This window comes from Sceloporus undulatus, chromosome 2 (genome assembly GCF_019175285.1).
Source record: "Sceloporus undulatus isolate JIND9_A2432 ecotype Alabama chromosome 2, SceUnd_v1.1, whole genome shotgun sequence".
Taxonomy (NCBI): Eukaryota; Metazoa; Chordata; class Lepidosauria; order Squamata; family Phrynosomatidae; genus Sceloporus; species Sceloporus undulatus.
Genome location: NC_056523.1, coordinates 57,652,223 through 57,672,090, shown reverse-complemented (window position 1 = coordinate 57,672,090; position 19,868 = coordinate 57,652,223). Strand labels below are relative to the sequence as shown.

Here is a 19,868-nt window from a genome sequence, read left to right as displayed (position 1 = left end):
AGATCAGGACTGGGACCGTGTGGATATAGACTAACACATTCATGAACATGAAATTGCAATTCATCAAGATATACATCTTTTGATGTTTGAATAGGAACTTTAAAGAAAAAAACATATTTTTTTGTGAAAATCAGCTCACCAACAGAATGAGTCTTATGTTTTCAGGATGGCCATTATTAAAACAATTTTCAATGTCTATATTTTCTGATTTTCTTTCTTTCTAACCTACAGTTTTGTCCATCCTCTAAATATTTGTCTGTAACATGTACCAACTCTGATAATACAGTATTTCCTGTGTCCAATGAAATGGACAACTTCAGAAAAGCTTACACCACAGTGTATTGATTAGTCTTTAAACAAATTGCTATTTTTATAATTGACTTACCTGAGATTCAGCAAAAGCTAGTTTGTCCAAGCCATTAGTATATCGTTTCTTTGCCTTCATGATAGTATCTCGATTTTGAGTTAAAAGTTGTTGAAAAGAAGCTATAAGTTCAAGATAAGAAGTAGGAGTAACATAGTTATGTCGTCCCAACTCCTGCAAAAACCTGTAGCATGACAAAACAGTTTTTCATTCTAAGTGGAACTCAAAAGAAGTGGAACTCAAAAACAAGGATCTTTTGTTTGTTTCTGGATACTATTTTTGTCTTGTCTTGTTTTTATTTTTTTATACTATTTTTGTATTTTTGGCTGTTTCTAAAGGATTGAAAACTTGCTAATTAGCTATTATCCTCTCCTCAAATTAGAAATTACAATACCTAGTCTTAAGGGCTGGCTATGTAGAAGCCATCCATGTATTAGAATGCCATACATTTATGCAGAACTCTATCATGTGTGGTGATAGGGTGACAGATGATTTAAAGCAAAAAATGAGTTGGTGGTAGAAATCTTAAATATTTCTCACTCACACAATATTCTGAAGGCACCTCCAGTTTGTTACGAAGGTACTGTATATACTCATGTATAAGTCTAGAAATTTTGGTCAAAAAATTGACCCCAAAAACCCAAGTCAACTTATACATGTGTCAGTGTAGGTACTGTACTTCAACTCTTATTTTAAAAAGGAAACATCACCTGAAGAAAGACAAAAGCATAATCTCCTTGAATCACTGACTGAGCTCACTCTATTCTCTCATCCATCCAGCCTTTACTGTGAGCACAAACATGCCTGATGGAATTTTGTAATATTTTTGCCATTGTTTTGTTTTGATTCATCCTTTGTTACATGCCCCTAAGTTTTACCCTCGACTTATCCATGGGTCATGTTAAAATCCTTAATTTTGCCCCCAAAACCTGCCCTCGACTTATACATGAAGTTGACTTATAGTTGAGTATATACGGTACCTCCAGTCTCACCCTTTTCTCTTACTGGGGTTTGTTCAAAGCAGAAACTAGAGGAATTGCAATATGCCATTTCTATCCAATGATTCTCCAATATTGTTCAAATCTAGCAATTGGCCATTTTCTAACACACAGCTCAGTCACTGTGTGCAGTTAGTTCCCCCTAGGTAACACTGAACTATGGAACTATTCTTACTCAATATAATAAAATACAACAATAAAAAGCTAGAGCATGATAAAACAAAACCAGAATACAAAGTTGGATATAATCAGTATAAGCACCATTTAATAAACAACTTAGAAATATGAAATCACAAGCAAATATAAAATATAATCAACGATTACTACTGAAGATCCAAAACAATGAAATGCATTTAGTTTATTATATTTTAATTTTGTATACTATACTTATTACCTAATCAGATATTAGAAGCATTGGTTCCTAGTTAATATTTTTTTAAATTTTAAATTCTTTACCAAATGTGTTTATATTGATTTATGTATATTTCTCATTGTTCTGTTTTATTGTAAACTCCTCAGATTTCACTCAGCTCAAAAAAACGTAAATTGTTTAAAACTATTGCCTTTGTTTCATTGTAATTCAGACCAGTTATGATGTGGGAGATTTATGGTCAAGATCTCCTGTGTTCCTTTTTAAAAAATTAAAGTTAAAAGTAGCCTGATAAAACTGAAATTGGTTTGGGATGGGAAGTGAGAACTGCACTTAGCCATTTCCTTGATATAACACAATGGAAAACAAATGAACAACATATGGGTATGATTTGTATTTGTGCACATGTGCATGGATGTGTCACAATGCTTCTGCAATGGTGGATGGTGGTTCCAACTGTAAGCCTCTTATATAGAGTTGATGTAGGGTTGTTGGAGATAGGTGACCCTACCACCAAAATGCCGACATAACATTCTAAAAGGTTCCAAAGGGTGCTTGTGCAGGTGTATAATCCACTTGTGTGAGGCACAGGGACAACAAAGAAGTACAGATTTAAATATGTTTCTAAGGAGAAGTGAAAAAACAAAAAGGTAGGAGACAAGTAAAACCAGGTTTAATGGTTTTAAGTTGCAGGAGGGTTGACTAAACGTTATGAGTTGCACATTTTGACTGAACATTACAAGCAACTTATTAATACAAAGAGAAGTTCATCAATGGAACCAATTATTTAGAGTGGTGTTGAAGTCTCCTTTTCTGGATGTCTACCTGCTGGTGATGGGCCAGCTGTAAATCCTGCATTGAGTGGGAGGCTGGACTCGATGGCCCACCTTTCAACTCTATGATTCTGTCACCATATGTATATAGAAAGATACCTTTCTGAAAGTGACAACACAGATGTATGGAAGTGTTTACAGATAGGAACAACTTCTTGACGTTCATATTCTGTGAGCTCAAGCTTTTCCAAGAACTTGATAGCTACACGTTCAAGAGCATCTTCAGGCCATGGCTGAAAACATAAGAATACTTGCAATGACACCTTCATTATTAAACATAATAATAATAATAGGATTTATTTATATGCCACCCAATCGCTGGGAATCCGGGCGGCTTACAACAGAGGGGGTAATAGATGGTTCCTTGCCCTCAGGCTTACAATCTAAAAAGACACGACACAAAAGGAGAAGGGAATGGGGGAGGGAACATAACATTGTTCTTCATGAAATCAACTAACATACTCAAGTCCATATTCTACATTTTTGCTTCCACTGTGTACTGTGTACTGCTCTGGGATTTCTAGTATGCAGACCTCCTTTTACCATTGCTTCTGTCCAACAATCTTTAAAGAGACTGATGGCTCATGCTGCTGCCTTTCATTTCATCCAGACTGAGGCCCAGACTGACAGAAGCCAGGACATACTGTGCTTGGTCTGAGTTTCCAAATAACTGTGCTCTGTACTTTGCTCCCCATCTTTTAAAACCAGAAAATATAATCTGCCCTGGCTTTACTATTTTCTCCAGATATTACACTGCATGTATGCATTCTGCCTCCTGCATGTGACTAAACCTCAAGTCCTCTCTCAAACTCATTTTGCCTTCCTATTCCTTATCTGATAAACTACAGTTCCACAAACTTCTCTTTCTTGCTTTGTCATTGTTAGGAATACTTTGCTGGTTCAGCGCTACAGACTGATGTACTAACCCAGTGGTTCTCAAATGGTAGAGCGGGACGCAGGGGGGGTAGGGGCAAGAGAGCTGCTCAAAGGGGGCGTGAGACTTGGAGGCCCTGATCCCTCCTCCTCCTCCCAAACTTTTTTATGTGTAAAATTTACACATGCACTGAGATAAAATTTGAATTTACTTAAATAAAACTGTTCTAATTTGAACAATGTTATTTCCTTATAAAATGTTAAAATATATATGAAAATGGAATTTATGGATAAGATAATTTATGGATCTGAGAATTTATGGATAAGACTATACTAAGGATTATAAATATATTGAGCCATAAGTATAAATACTCTTACAAACCTGGAACCAGTCAATAGTACAGCAGTTGATGAGAGATGGGAACTGTCTAAGCCGGTTGCGAAAAGCATCTCCAATTGGACTGAAAGCTACCACAACATGGAGATTGTCTTTGCACCGATTCACAAAAAAGGCAAATAAGGCCAAGGGACCAAGCTCTTCACCTTTGCTGCCTGCCTGGGCTACGGCACGAACGCCCTGGAAAGTAACGGATCTGAATAAATACATACATTCTTGGATTTTGGAAACAATATACTAGCGGCTGGAAGGCTGAATGGAATTCAATACATGAGGTGGTTGTTGTGTGCCTTCAAGTCATTTCCAACTAATGGCAACCCTAAGGCAAGCCTATCATGGAGTTTTCTTGGCAGGTTTCTTTTGGGGGGGGGGTGCCATTATCATCCTCTGAGGCTGAGACAGGGTGAATGTGTAGTTATAAGGACCATGTTATTTCTGCCTTTAGTACCAAAGTTTCTGTTAAAGAAATAATGAGCAGTTAACTTTGTTAACTGATGTATACTATAATAATCAATGCAATTATTGCAAAAAAGAAATAAAAGGCAACAAAGACGGTAGGACAAGAGACCTCTTCTACAAGATCTGAGAAATCAAAGGGAAAACAAAGGGTGAGGATGCTATATGATCAGAAGGAGAATACACTATATAATCAAGAAGAAATAAAAAGACAATGGAAACAATACACTGAAGAACTATGTAAATGAGATGACAGGATGACAGATTCATTCAAAAAAGAATAATTGAAGATGAAACCACAATTTTAGAAAGTGAAGTGGAAGCTACATTCAAAACACATGAGAGAAATAAATAATAAGGAACAGATGGCATGCAATAGAGCTGCTTCAAGTTATAGAGACAGAATCCACTAAAATTCTAACCAAAATCTGCCCAAAAATATGGATAACAAAATAATAGATTGAAAATGCTCAATATACATTCCAGTTCTCCAGAAAAGAGGCACCAGAGATTGCATTATCTATTGGGCCATTGCATTAATTTTCCATGCAAGCAAAGTGATGCTCAAAAATTACAACAAGATTTTTACCATATGTGGAAAGAAACTAGAGATCATATTGCAAACATACAGTGAATAATGGGGTGGACTAAAGAATTTCATTAGAAAATCTCTCTGTGCTTTATAGATGATAGCAAAGCCTTTGATTCTGTAGATCATGAAAAACTATGATTGCTCTTAAAGAAATGACTGTGTCACAATGTTTGATTGTCCTGATACATAACCTGTACATCAGGACAGACTATGGAAAAACAGAATGGTTTCCAGTTGGCAACAGGGTCAGGCAAGGCTGCATTTTATCACCCTGTCTGTTTAACTGAATGTATCATACGTAAAACTGGATTAGACTTAGAGGAAGTGTGAAAGCTGGAGGAAGGAAAACCAACATTTTAAGATAGGTAGATGACACCATACTAGAAGCAGAAAATAGTAAAGATTTTTGCATGAACTCTGGAAGCCAAGATGACTAAACTGAGAAGTTAGACTTACTGTGAAGATTCATTTTGGGATGACATGTTGAGCAATCATAATTATAATTGTAATAGGAAAGTCTGTAAAACGATCTGTCAGTATGCTTCTTTTGTAAAGTGGGTATTACTTGTTTCTTTTCTTTGCCCTCTACTAATACATTTTGTAAAGCCTCTTCACCAAATAGAAGACATCCCTTGAAGGGAACATATGCTAGATTATTTTTGGATATATGGTTGGCCTCCCAGTATTTTAACCATAGGGAGCGCCTTCCAACTGTAATTGCATTTATGCTTCTGGCTGTAAATACCATGGAATCCTAGCCAGCATCTGCAACATAATCTTTAGTTTATTAAATGCTCTATATAGTGACACTATACTTATTTCTTGTGCCTCCTCAATTTCCTGTAACCATAGCAATGCTGCTCTAGCAAACATTAATGCTGCCATAGATGCTCTCACAGCTATTGCTGATGCCTCGTGTGCCTTTTTAAGTGCTGAATCAGCTCTCTTTTCATCAACACCTTTTAGCATATGTCCTCTTCATGTAGTGCAATTGCCCCTGATATTAAAGCTGCAATTGGTGCATCCACTAAATCCATCTCTGATTTCTTAAATCAATACAATTTTTGGCTGTATCCTAAACCTTTTTTTTTTTTTTTTTGTATTAAGCATTGTTTTCCATTCAGAGTCTCCCAATTCTTTAAACATTTCTGGCATTGGAATTTCATTTCCACTTGTTTTTTCCCCAAAACTGTAGCTATTTTATTTTTTCCCATTGCTATTTCATCAGATTGAATATTAGTATTGTCATCATATAATCCTAGCATCTGCAGTACTTTTTAATATTTTTTGAAATGTGTCACAGAAGAACAACCTGTCAGAACTCATTTCTGTTACTTCTTCCTCACTTATGGAATAACGTTCTATTTCACTGTCAGTTTCATGCAAAATTTCCTGATCAGCATCATCATTATCATATTCTACTTCTATATCTTCTAAATATTTCCTTTGTTGTGTTTTCTTTTTAGGTGTGTTATCTGCCTCTGCTACTTCTTCCTGTTGTTTTGAGTTGTCATACTGTGGGTTTATATGTTGCATATCACTAATTTTTGTTGTACTAACTAGCAAATCCAGTAAATTATTTCCATATACATTTTCATTTGATGTTTTTCCCCATTTAATCCCATTAAATCTTTTATCTCATTGATTTCAGTTTCCTTTATTAAGGTTTTTAAATCTGCCATTTGGTTTAATGTATTACTTATACTGCCTTCTGGTATTTCATTATTGGCAGGATGCTTAGCTGCCTTTTTGCTGCTTTTCCCAGCTGCTGGCAACTGCGCTTTTACTTAGAATCATAGAATCGTAGAGTTGGAAGAGACCACAATTGGCTAATTGCCCTCCTTCCAGAGGGTCTAAGCCAGTGAGATGTCAGTGGGCAGGCTTGCTTTCACTGCTGATTCCCGGATGGTGTCCTGGACTGTTTCCCAACCGTTCGTGTGTGAGAGAAATAGCCATGTATGTATCATTCACCTCCACCACTCCTGCAGCAGTTTTAGGCAGTTTTTAGCAGCCTCTCTTGCTGATTTATTCAATTGCAGCTTTCCTTAGTTGCTGCATAAATTTATTTTAATTTGTTTAGGTCAGGGGTAGGCAACCTTTTTGAGCCGGGGGCCGGGTTGCTGTCCCTCAGACAACTGGCGGGCCGAAGCCAAAAATAAATAATTAAATATATTTTTAAATAAATAAATAAATATATAAATAAACCAGGACAAATGTAGGACAAAATTTTCAAATGGAAGACACTTTTTTTAAAAAATGGAGGACACGCGAAAAAATTTGCAGATTTTAAAAAAAATGTTAATATAAATGCATTTTTCTGAGGCTTCTACAGACTATTGCCCCCAAAGGCCCTGGCGGCAATCGACGGCAGGACCAGGCTAGGGCCGGTCCCAAGGCCTTGCCGGGCCGCATCCGGCCCGCGGGCCACAGGTTGCCTACCCCTGGTTTAGGTGCTACGTCATCTGAATTGGACCCATGCTTCAACCTGGAGTCCTTGCAGGTATGTTTTTTATATCGCACCTCTATTTCAGAGTCCCTATCCATCAATGAAAGGAATAATTTTTGTATTGTTTCCTTCTGTTTGTGAGCAGAGACTTACTGACTTGTGGTCATCTGCCTTTCTGATTCATTATTTTTTTTCTCTTTCTTCTACTGCTGTTTTCTCATTGTTATCTTTTTTTATTCCCCTTTTTATCCATTTTCTGTACTATTTATGTTATCTAAATGGACAGGTATTGAAACATGTCTAGTTGGCAGGGCAGGATATTAAAAACTAACAGAGAAAGGAGCCGTGGCAGTTAAACAGTCAAAAAAGAACATTGGCTCCTGCCATCTTGGGTTGGCACGAAGGGATGAACACAACAGTAATGGATTGCTCCACCTGCCATCTCAAGAATGAGACCACTGTACTTTGGACAAATCATAAGACAGGACTTAATAGAAAAGACAATTATTCTTGGTAAGCTGGAAGGCAGTAGAAAAAGAGAAAGACAGCATTACAGGGTGGATAGAGTCAATCAAGGATGACTGCCTTGAACTGCAAGACTTTAGAAGGGTTGTTGATAACAAGATCTAAGAATAAAGATCTCTCTTTCTTTCAACCCATCAAATTATCAACTAGATAGATATAAACAGTGATGGATCATACCACCAAAGGATGATGGAGTAAGACCAGAGCCTGTTAGCCTATCAACAGAAAGGCTACCCACTGCTATAAATGCAGATTTATAAGTTAGGAAACTTTTTGTATGGATTTAATCATATAATAATACATAAGAAGAAGAGAGAAGAGAAGAAGAAGAGAAGAAGAAGAGAAGAAGAGAAAAGAAGAAAGAAGAAGAAGACGAAGAAGAAGAAGAGAAATTTTATTATAAACTGCTTTCTGCAGTGATCAAAGCGGTGTACAGGTAAAAATTGCAATGACAGGTAGATAATACAGAATAAAAATTGCAATACATAATAAAACTTCAATAAAAACATTACAGTTATACAAATTAAAACCATTACGTGGTACCCCGGGTGTACGATTTAATTCGTTCCGCCGCGCTTTCGAACCCGAAAACTTCGCAAGCCGAAAAAACCCATAGGCGCTAATGGGGAAAAGCCGCGATTCGTGTGAAATAGCGCCGAAAAAGCACCAAATTTTTTTTCGTAAGCCGAAAAACACCTTCGTAACCCGGAACAGTTTTTTTAAATGGATTTTTTTCGTAAACCGGAAATTTGTTAAGGCGGCGCATTTGTATCCTGGGGTACCACTTAAATCCAAGCTAGCTGAGTGCAGTCGATAGTACAGTACATATAGGAGGGAGTCACATGATATCAAGAAGATCTTGAGTCTCTTTTTTAAGAGATCCAGGGAGGTGGTGGAGCGGAGTTCATCGGGAAGGGTGTTCCAGATCCTAGGGGCCAAGATGGAAAAGGCCCTTTGCGGGGTTGACACATATCTCGCCATCGGGATCCTCAGCAAATTCTTCCTGGCTGACCTGAGTGTGCGGGGCGGATTATATGGGGTGGCCATTTAGGGCTTTATAGGTTATAACCAACACCTTGTATTGTGCCCGGCAGCGAACAGGCAGCCAATGGAGATCTTGCAAAACCGGTGTTATATGGTCAGCCCTGGAACATCCAGTGACCAAACTTGCTGCCATATTCTACACTAGCTGAAGCTTCCGGGTTTGATACAAGGGTTGCCCCATGTAGAGCGCACTACAGAAATGCAACCGAGAGGTTACCAGAGCATGTACCACTGTTTCAAGGTCCCACCGGCCAAGGTAGGGTCGCAGCTGGCGTATCAGCCGAAGCTGGTAGCAGGTGCTTCTGACCGTCACATCCACTTGAGAAGTCAACTGCAGCGACGAGTCCAAAAGCACCCCCAAACTGCGAACTGAGTCCTTCAGGGGGAGCGTGACCCCATTCAGGACAGGTGGGCAAATTTCACCACCCAGACCGGGAGTGCCTATCACTAGTACTTCTGTTTTCTCTGGATTCAAAATGAGTTTATTTTTCCTCATCCAGCCCATTACCAATTCCAAGCAGGCATTTAGAGGAGAGATGCCATCCCTAGTCACTGCATCAGTCGGAGATACAGAGAAACAGATTTGGGTGTCATCAGCGTGTCTCCGGATGATCTCTCCCAGCGGTTTCATGTAAATGTTGAATAGCATGGGGGACAGAATAGCTCCTTGAGGGACACCAGATGTAAGTTTCCGCTTATTGGAGCAAACGTCCCCCAGCTGCATCATCTGGAATCTACCCGAGAGGTAAGAACGGAACCACTGGAGCGCAGTGCCTTCGATACCTAACTCCCTCAGGCGTTCCAGAAGGATACCTTGTTCAATGGTATCGAAAGCCGCAGAGATGTCCAAAAGCACTAACAGGGACACGCTTCCCCTGTCCATGCCCAGACGGAGATCATCGACTAAGGCGACCATGGCAGTCTCAACTCCATAGCCCACCTGGAATCTGGTTTGAAATGGGTCTAGAAAATCTGCTTCTTCCAAGATCCCCTGAGGATCTTGGAAGAAACAGGAGCTCTTTCATATAGATTGTTTGCCCATCGCTAGTCTAAGGATCAGGGCCCTAAAGTAGTGGATAAATTTCAATACTAATCTTCATTTCACATATTTTTAAAATGTCATCGTAATGTTTTTGACAATGCTAGAACAGGTCAAGAAATTAAAATAAACCTCATGTAAAATGAAGTCTTAACAGTAAGTTTGTGTTCTAAAAGTTTGTTATTAACTTCTTTCTCTCAGTTGCTCTCCAAGGTGCTACAACATAACCTTGTATGTTCCAAAACCATTTGTGATGTCTGTCTTAAGTTATCTGTTGTTTTTATGTACAGCCAGCCCTCCACATGCTTGGGTTTAACATTCGCGGAACTGATTATTCATGAGTTTGACTGTGTTCTCCCCCTCCTGCATGGTCTGGAAGGGCATGTGTGCACTCCTCTTCCTCCTCCTTCTATCCTGGGCTTTTTCTCCTTCCTGGTGGGAGGGAGAAAAAGCCCAGGATGAGAGCAGTTTGGAAGGGCATGTGCACTCCTCCTCCTGTCTTCCCAGTGGGAGGAAGCAAAAGCCCCGGACAGGAGCAGTTTGGAAGGATGTGTATGCTCCTCCTCCTCCTGTCTTGGGCTTCTTTCCCCTTCCCAGTCGGAGGGAGCAAAAGATCAGGATGGGAGCAGTTTGGAAGGGTGCACATACCCTCTGTCCTGGGTTTCCACCCCACATTCATGGTTTTTCCACTTTCATGGGGGAAAACCCATGTGAATGTGGATGGCAGACTGTATTCTTATTCTTTATACTTCTTATTCTTTATAGATTATTAGTGAGTAACACAAGCCAGGAAAAGTTAAGCTTATTACAATTCACTCTTTTAAATGCCAGGAGATTTTAACTTTCCCATAAAAATAAACTGGAATTGAAACTGCTTAGCTTTAGCTGGACTGCATACTAGCTATACATTTCTGAGTATTTTTTTTAATTAGTAAAATTTTGTTTTAAGAAAACTGTAACATTAAAAAACAAAGGATACCTCCATAACTTCTTGTTTTTCATCAGCTGCAAAAAGGTTGGGGACTTCTCCGGTATTAAGCACACTGTCAACATCTTCCAAAAACCCTTCTTCTTTAATTTGTGTGTCTGTGATCAGAAACACAGTTTTCAAGCCCTTCACTCCTGCACTCCTAAAAAGAGTCTAAAAACAATAAAGATATAAGTACATGGTCCAAGAATTTAAGAATCAGTCTTCAAAACTGTTTAAATTCTCTTAAATGATCCCATTCATTTAAATGTATGGATAATTAGGTCCTTTCTAGAAGTTTTGGGGGAAATACTACTTCAAGATATTTTTCCATCTTTCTCTCCTTGTCTGTCTATGAATGGGACCCGAAAGCAGAGATACAGACAGACAAGCAGACAGACAGAGCACAAACATACATATTTTCTTTTTGTTTTTCAGAGGATTTACTGACCTTTACATCTTCCCTCCATTCATTCATTCCATAGCTCTTGGAGATTTCTGGTTGGAAAATATTCATTTTTGCCATTGATGTAGCCAAACGAGTCATGGATTGGCGCCCACTTCCTCCCATTCCAACAAGTAAGGCATTACCTCCTGACTGCTTTAGCACTCGGCATATGCGAGACAAATGTTCCAGCACATACCTAGCACAAATATAGATGGATTACAATTAAAATAAGTATTAAAAGTTGAATGCCTTAATTTTTACAGTTCCTTTTGTTGGTTTTCCACATAACTAACACATTCCAACTAGAAACCAAGCTGTTGGTCAGTTTGTGCTAGATCCATTCTTTTTTCTTTAATTCAGAATATATAAACACGCAAACAAGCAAATAGAGAAATCTCAATTTGGCCTGGTGAGAACATCTAATAAATATCTTTGCTTATCCCCTTCTCTTTTATGCCACAAATGAAAATGTCTGAATATGTGATCCTGCTTTGATATTTAAGCTTGTACTCTGAGATTAATTCATAGTTTCCTCGTTTGGATGTAACAGAAAATGATGTATTAGTGTTAATCATAAAGACTCATTCTGTGGACATGCAGAGGAGCAATCCACAATCACAAAGGTTATCTCCCCACATGTTCCAGGAGCAAGTGATATGATTATCATACCTTTAAATGCTGATTTGTCTCTCTTCCAAATTATTTTTTTTTCATACCCTTGATGAATTAAAAATTGTTAGCTGTAGGAACTTAAAACAGTTCAGAATAAAAATAGCCATACAATTAGAATTAGAATCCATCTTAAGCCTGAACTTAAACTCTGATACCGCAATCATATGTTTTTCTGCAGACACATAACATGATTAAGGTTGAATGCTCTTTTTTACTTCAACAGAACAACTAATTATGCGGAATATCATCAGTTAATTTTCTAGACAGTGTAGTGGTGCAATCCACAATTACAGTATATAGAATATACCCAAGCCTTCAAAACTTTGGATGGCTATGGTTACATAATCTACAGCACAATCTGTAATGCATTTCTGCCAGACTGCTTCTGCACACTGAAATGCACCTATCTCAATGTGACTGATTAAAGTAATCAGTTGTGTTGGGTCTTTTGCAAGGAAAAAGGCTGGCTATAAATAAAATAAATAAAGTTACTTTCTGCTCCTCTGCAGACATCAAGAGAAGCACTTAAAGCATAAGCACTAGACTAGGACTAGGAAAAGTTCAGCCTATTGTTGCATGTGGCCCTTTGGCCTCCAAAGTGTGCCCCTGAAGCATCACTGAAGCTCCAGAACCCCTCAATTTTTTTTAAAAAATGTGATTTTCTACTCCAATGGTTCTAAGCCATTACAAAACACAGTGATTATACTCCCCAACAAGCTTCTCCCACATGCCTTGAAAAAAAAACAAAACCCAAAGCTAAACAACAACAACCAGCCCCCCCCCAAAAAAAAAGCCAAAACAGAAACTAGAATTTACATTGCTGCCTTCCTGTTCCTATTTTTTTTTATTTTTGGCTGATGGGGACGGGGGAATTTGCAGGAGACTATATATGTGGGGGCTTGTTGGGTGGGGAAATTATACCACTGAATTCTGAAGTATTTTTTACCTGTTGAGGAGGGGTTGGGTGAAATAAATCACCTGTTTGTTTTGTTTAAATTAGAGTCTGAGGCCTCTGACACACTAGTGTGGCAGCCTATTGGAAAGGAATGGAGGTGAATGCTGGCCTTCACCCCCTCCAAAGTTGCCCACCCCTCCTCTAGACATCACCATTGATCTATAGGAATGAACCCATGCCTAATATACCCTGGCTCTGTGTCCACTACAATAGCATAGAGAAACAAACTTCTATCTAGTGAGACAGCATCTGATAGGAACTCGATTTCCCCAAAGTTCTCGGATTAAAAGAAACAAACATGGCTTCTGTTTGCCTTTGTGCTTCATTTGGGTATAAATACTCTAAATGAAATAAAAATGAATGAAATATGGAAGGATGAATAGGCTCTCTTATTCTTCTGGGTTATTTTATTAAGCATAGTAATAAATTTACATATTTGCACTGCCATCTGGAAGGAACATAGACTTCTCAGTGTCTAGACACTTTGCTTAGCAGTTGACTTTATGTTCGACATAAAGCATTACACAACCTGCACCATACTAGCATCTCATATGATGTTATCATGTAATCTGTATATATCTGCATTTTGTAAAGAATGCTTCATCAGATTCTTTTGTACACATCTTAGCAAAATTCACTATAAGGTTTATCCACTGGTCTCATACTTGTAAGGAACTGAACTTTTATATTATCTGCTTTCATTCTAGCAGGCATTTGTACTAAACACACAGAGAAACTTAAACATCTTGGTTAAACATAACACCTGTGGATGAAAAAAACAGGCATCTGTGGAAGATAACATCCCTGGATGTTGTTGTACATAGCAACATCTCTCTCTGTGTATCAGCCTCATGTGTAAATCAAGGTTAGATTTTAGGGCCAAATTATGGATTTTGATGTGATTTGTGGATAAGTAGAGGGTATAACTTTGAGGCACATAACATAGGATGTAAGGGATGAAGCAAAGGAAAAGGATGTCAAAGACCTTATAAAACCCAGAGGCATAACTGGTTGTGATCACCCTGAAGTCTGGATGGATGAGGAGGGAACTATGGTAAATTGTGGCTGAACAACATGTGGGGAGGTGACCAGGGACAGGTGGGGCTAAAAAGCTCACACATACCAAAAAGGATAAAAAAGCAAAGAAAAGAAAATTCTAACTACATTACCAGCTATTAACTTTCATGTGATAACTTTGTCTGATTTTAAGTCAGAAAAGTTGACAAACATACACGTCTCATTCAAATCCTTCAAAGCCTGCTTTCTCTTGATGCTCCTTTGAAGTGAAGCACCAAAGAACTGCAACTGCTAACACTTTCCTGCCCAAGTATTCAATTCAAAAAGTCAAAAGCAGTGCCACAGTGCTATCTATCTATCTATCTATCTATCTATCTATCTATCTATCTATCTATTCATCCCCAGTGCACCCATGGGCACATATCTATTTAGATAAGAACTACACCATGATTATAGGCTATTTATTATATAACCTATAGTTATCAGCTAGGAATAGTGAGGTTGTTATAAACAGTAATTTGGCATCTGGGAGACTGACTTTCAATAAGCTTGGCTTCTCTCTAGAGCTAGTTTTACGGTATTTCCAGCTGCTCTCTGCCCAGTAAAAATTGGTACTCAGTCTGTTATACCATAGCTAGAGTAGTCACCTGATTACTTTGATGTACTTGTGCCTTATGAAGTGGAGCTTTCTTAAATGCAGGGACACTCTGTGTGAACAAATGCCTAATGTTCATTTTGCACTTTCCAGAATTTCATTGATGCTGCATATTTATGTGGAAAGTAAGGGAATTTGCAGTGATTCCACAAAATTCATTGCCTTCGGAAACAGTGCTCATTAAATTTTGCTGTGCCAAATTCCTTGTTTTGGAATTTATATCAATTAGTAATAAATTAATTAACTTGCCATCAACACTTTACCAGCAACCTGAGAATCGTTTTTAGATTGTAAATACATTAAATCAGTAAAGTGGGATCTACTTAATTATTTATGTTTTAATGAATTAAAAAAATCTAAAGAGATTAGCTATGTGGCAATTTCAGAATTAATTATGAGCTTAATCGTATCTAGTAGCAAATATCCCAAGAGATATAAGACTGAGAAGAAATGAACAGGTACTTCTTGGAAAATGTGAGGCAGCTGAGGCTGGACTGAGATAAAAAAAACACCTGAATTAAATGTCATCTGAAGAAAAGTGGCTGAGGATGAGCTGGTTAAACTTCATTTGAAGAAAAGCCTTTAATCTATTCCACTTGTTAGCCAATGAATTTGATACAGCAAAACCTAATTAGTATAGTTCTGGTAGCCTATGTGTAAAGGCAGCAAGCGTCAAAGGAAAGTTGTTAATATGAGTCAAGTCAGTCCATGTCATAGACATATTTTGTGCCACAGTCTGCAATTCTGCCTTCCTTGCATTTGCCCAGACCCTGATCTAAAATCTTTCTTTTCTTGTTTTTAATGCACTGTAGAACCACATAAATGCTGATCACTAAAGGATCAATTTCTATTGTCTCTTTTTGGGAAGAGAGACATCCATATTTAGTAACTTGAAATTGCAAGAAAATAGTAGGAATATACCTCCACTGGTATATGACTCTAGAGACCAGGATTCAAATCCTGGCTTGGCAGTGTAAACTCACTGGGTGATCTTGGGCAAGTTACACTCTCTCAGTCTCAGAGGATGGCAATGACAACCCCAATCTAAAGATATTTGCAAAGAAAATCCCATGATAGTTTCACTTTAGGGTTGCCGTAAGTCAGAAACAACTTGAAGGCCTACAACAACAAATTGGGAACTTGAGGAAACTGCTAGCAGATACATGTGTCTATTGGAGCTGCAATGTTAAAAAGTCTGTTTGGCTATAATGCACATAGCTCATGTTTCATTCATTTCCAAGATCTTAGTACAACAGAACATACTACTGAACAGGTGACATGTTGCAAGAGATATTAGAAAATGGTTGATGGACAGCCAAATTTGTTCAGCTGTTTGTGAAATCAGTGTAATAAACATCTGGGAGAAAATATCCTCAGAAGAAACAGAAATGCCATAATTCTAAACAGGAACAAATTGTACAATCCTTAAAATAGAATATCATTGAAACAGTGACTGGGGTAAATAATATATAGAGTGTTTATGCACCTAAAAATGACCAGGTTCATTCTTGTTTTGTGAGTTTGGTTATATTCATCCAAACAGAGATCCACAACGTCATTGAACATCTGTACACTTGGGATTTCAAAATAAATTCTTTCATCTCCTTCAAGATCAGGATTCATGTAGTCCCCAAACAGCAGATTTCTCATATCTTCTTCAGTTACCTTTGGGCAACATAGCACATAGACTATTTTAGTAGCAATTACAAGCATGTACCATATATACTCGTCTCTAAGTCGAAAAATTTAAGCCCAAGAATGGGCTCAAAATCCTAGGTAGACGTATATACAGGTAAATAGAATAATACTTCTCTGTGAGCCTTAGAAAAGCTGTGGAGAAGGGAGGGAGGAGAGAGAGGGAAGAAATCTGAGGTCTGTGTCCCCCTTTTTGCAAGCCACCAGCCTTGGAGAAAGTTGTGGGGAAGGGAGGGAAATCGGAGGTCTGTGTCCCCCTTTTTGCAAGCCATCAGCCACAGACTACTACCAAGTTGATGGATGAAAATAAAGTGAGATAAAGTAGACAGAAAATATACTGACATACACAGAGAAGGGAATGAGCTCCTACCAAAGAAAGGTGGCTCAGCTCTAGAATGTTCAGAATGGTTTTCACAGGTAGTGGAAAATTTCATATCCATTCCCTTCTCCTTTTGTGTCGTGTCTTTTTAGATTGCAAGCCTGAGGGCAGAGAACCGTCTATTATCCCCTCTATTGTAAGCCACCCGGATTCCCAGTGATTGGGCAGCATATAAATAATCCTATTATATCTATGAGTTACACAGACACAACAAAGAAGAGATGGGTATGAATACTGTGGGGATGGGAAAAAGACAGTGAGAGAGTACATTGTGTTAAAATGAATAAATTAATACTAACAGGTGCATTTTGTTTTCTCAGATGTTCAAATACTGAATCAAATGATTCTTTGAAATGTTCTTTCACAATCTGTTTTGTTAGTTTGAACAACCAGGCTCTATCGATGTCATCTACAAGGCGATCATAAAATACTCGAAATACTTCATGCACGAAGAGACGAATCATTGTATGCTTGCTTATAACTGAATCCTTCTTAATGAGCAAACAGCCTAGGACAACTCGAGAAAAATCCCGCAGATTAAACGTATAATGTGATTTAGCAGGTGTTGGCAATAGGTTGTCCATGGCTTTCTTATACACCTTGAAGATTGAAAAGCAAAGAAACAAAATAAAAGCATTCAAATTACAGTTTACATATTTAGAGCACTTAGGAGTTTTGTACCCTTTTGGTTCAGCATATGTTGAATAATTCCTTTGAAAACGGTAGAATGTGCATGATCCTATCTCTGCAGTCACTCAGTACAATGAGTTAAAATAGATGGAAGCATCTCAGAAGACTGAATGCTTAGTAAGTGTATCTGATTCATGAAATATCTACCTTTCACTGCCACAGCTCAATGTTATGGAATCCTGGGATTTATAATTTGTTGCAGCACCAGTGTTCTGGTGAAGGCTAAATGTCTCACAAAACTACAGTTCCCAGAATTCCATAGCACTGAGCTATGGAAATTAAAGTTTATAAAACTGGATTATTTCTATGGTGTAGATGCAGCCTTAGAGTGCTTTTATATTGTGAGAAAGGCAGGATATAAGAAAATATTAATGTCAATAATAATAATAATAATAATAATAATAATAATAATAATAATAATAATTTTACAGTTATGTCATAAGGTTAGCCAAGTATCCTTTGACTGGAACATCAACATCTATATAAAATAGATTTTTTTTAAAAAAAATTGATTGCTTCAGCTGGTCAGTTTAAGCATTCAGACATCCATAACCACAGGCAGGAGAAGGCAGCTTTACACCGCTTTTTCCTGCATGTCTGTTTCAAGTCCTAGTTATATCTGTTGCTTATCTCTCAAATACTTTTTGCTGTTGCATATTAAATAGTCATATGACTCCTGAGTAGTATGAACAACATGGCTGTGAAACTGTTTCCTAGGCAATAATAGGAATGGGTCTTTGTTTACTGGTTTGTTTACCTAGGAATCACTGTTTTAAATATCTCTTACCTTTTCCTCTTGTTTTGTATATTTCTTCTTCTTTATGACAGTCTGTTAAATGTTCTTTTTTCCAAACCACATAGAACCCCCAACAACCGCATTGCCTACACCCATGCTGGCCCTGATGTGCACGGCCCAACCACATGGCATAGCATTAAGCTGTGCCGCTAGTTTGTGGTATTTTGTCCTCTCCTTACCATCCCTGTTCACTGTCACACAAACACACCACTGCCAGCGATCACCTCCTCCCTAGAAGCCATCCCTCTTCCCTCTTTTGATCGGCCACACAGTTGCACATGCGAACCTCCAGCATTATAGGGCATCGGAGTATCCAATCATGCTCCCCCATGTCTCTTTCAATCCATGCCCTCTCTGGTTTATGTATGTTGTAGTTATATCCATTAGAGGTGTCACACTATCACTTTTAGGCACTGCTGCCCCAACACTTGGGTACAGAAGCTCTGTCCATTATTAATGTACTCTTGAATGTTTATATGCACAATTAGAGTTAGGGTTAGGGTTAGGATAAATTGCTTCTTCAGAATCGGTCTGGTGCAGGTACATTTATATGTATGGGTGAAGGTGAGCATTTTCCAGGAAAAGTTGGGAAAATTCAGCTTCTTTTTGCTCTGGTTCTTAGCCTTGGAGCACAGTTTCTGCCTGGTTTTGAGGCGTGAATCATCTAAACATCCTGCCTCAAAACCGGGCGGAAACTGGTTTATTTGGTCCATATGTTTCAGGCCTAGACCTAATTACTCCCCAAATCCTTCACCTCAGAAGCTATTTATCTTCTAAATCAGCTTCATGCCTTTCACGTAATGTGCTTTAGCGGACAATCTGAACTGTCTTGAAAAACACCAGTATTGTTTGTCTATATAACAGAATTACTACAGAACTACTAGAAATGCAATGTGCATATTGGTGTCTTACCTCCATAGTGCCGCTGACAATTTGGTTCCCAATGGTAAAATATTCTGGGAGAAACTCATTTGCTCTTAGGTACAAAGACACAATAGTGGAGAAAATCCGGACCATGGTTTCATCACTAAAGGTATTAATGGTGCAAATATTGAAGTGTCTAAGAAAACGAGGAGTGACTGGATTTCTTCCACCACCTGGTGGACCCATGGCAGCCATTAATTGTATGTCAACAAGGACAATTTTATTTGTATCTTTCAGGTCATACCTTCAAAACAAATGTGATATTAAGAAAAATATAAGCATAATAGTACAGAACCCTGGACTTAGACTTAATTCTGAAGATAAGTAATATCAAGTCAATAAATTATTTTTGTCCTGCATTTGTAAACTCATGTTCAATTATGTACTAGATTGTTGAAAAGGTAACTGGAAAATTAAATTTTTCCTTTTAATAATATTATGAAAATAAATGACTTTTAAAAATTCAACGTCAAAATTAAATGTGCTGACAAGATTTGATCACATACATATCTATTCTACTTAATGTAGTCTTGAATAGTTACCAGATTCCATGGTCAAAAAACTGTCTTAAAAGTTCAATAGGAGGCTGAGCTCCATATTGCTCCAATGCAGGCATATTCATATCATCTACAAAGATGATACATTTCTTTCCCATAGGTGGTCCAAATATTCCTTTCCGTCTTTTGTCCAGCCTGGCCATGATAATATTCTAAAACATAAATGCAGAACATTT

The 19,868-nt window shown here is 38.0% G+C and overlaps 1 protein-coding gene across 1 annotated transcript in view; it reads right to left on the bottom strand.

Annotated features, from left to right (window-relative positions):
* Positions 1–19,868, bottom strand: part of DNAH12 (dynein axonemal heavy chain 12) — a 155,537-nt gene that overhangs the window by 50,460 nt on the left and 85,209 nt on the right. Inside the window, 9 exon segments of the mRNA XM_042451361.1 lie at positions 386–548; positions 2,665–2,798; positions 3,821–4,015; positions 10,917–11,078; positions 11,356–11,548; positions 16,138–16,316; positions 17,025–17,324; positions 19,124–19,379; positions 19,678–19,844. Of these exon segments, the coding sequence (XP_042307295.1) occupies positions 386–548; positions 2,665–2,798; positions 3,821–4,015; positions 10,917–11,078; positions 11,356–11,548; positions 16,138–16,316; positions 17,025–17,324; positions 19,124–19,379; positions 19,678–19,844 (1,749 nt within the window).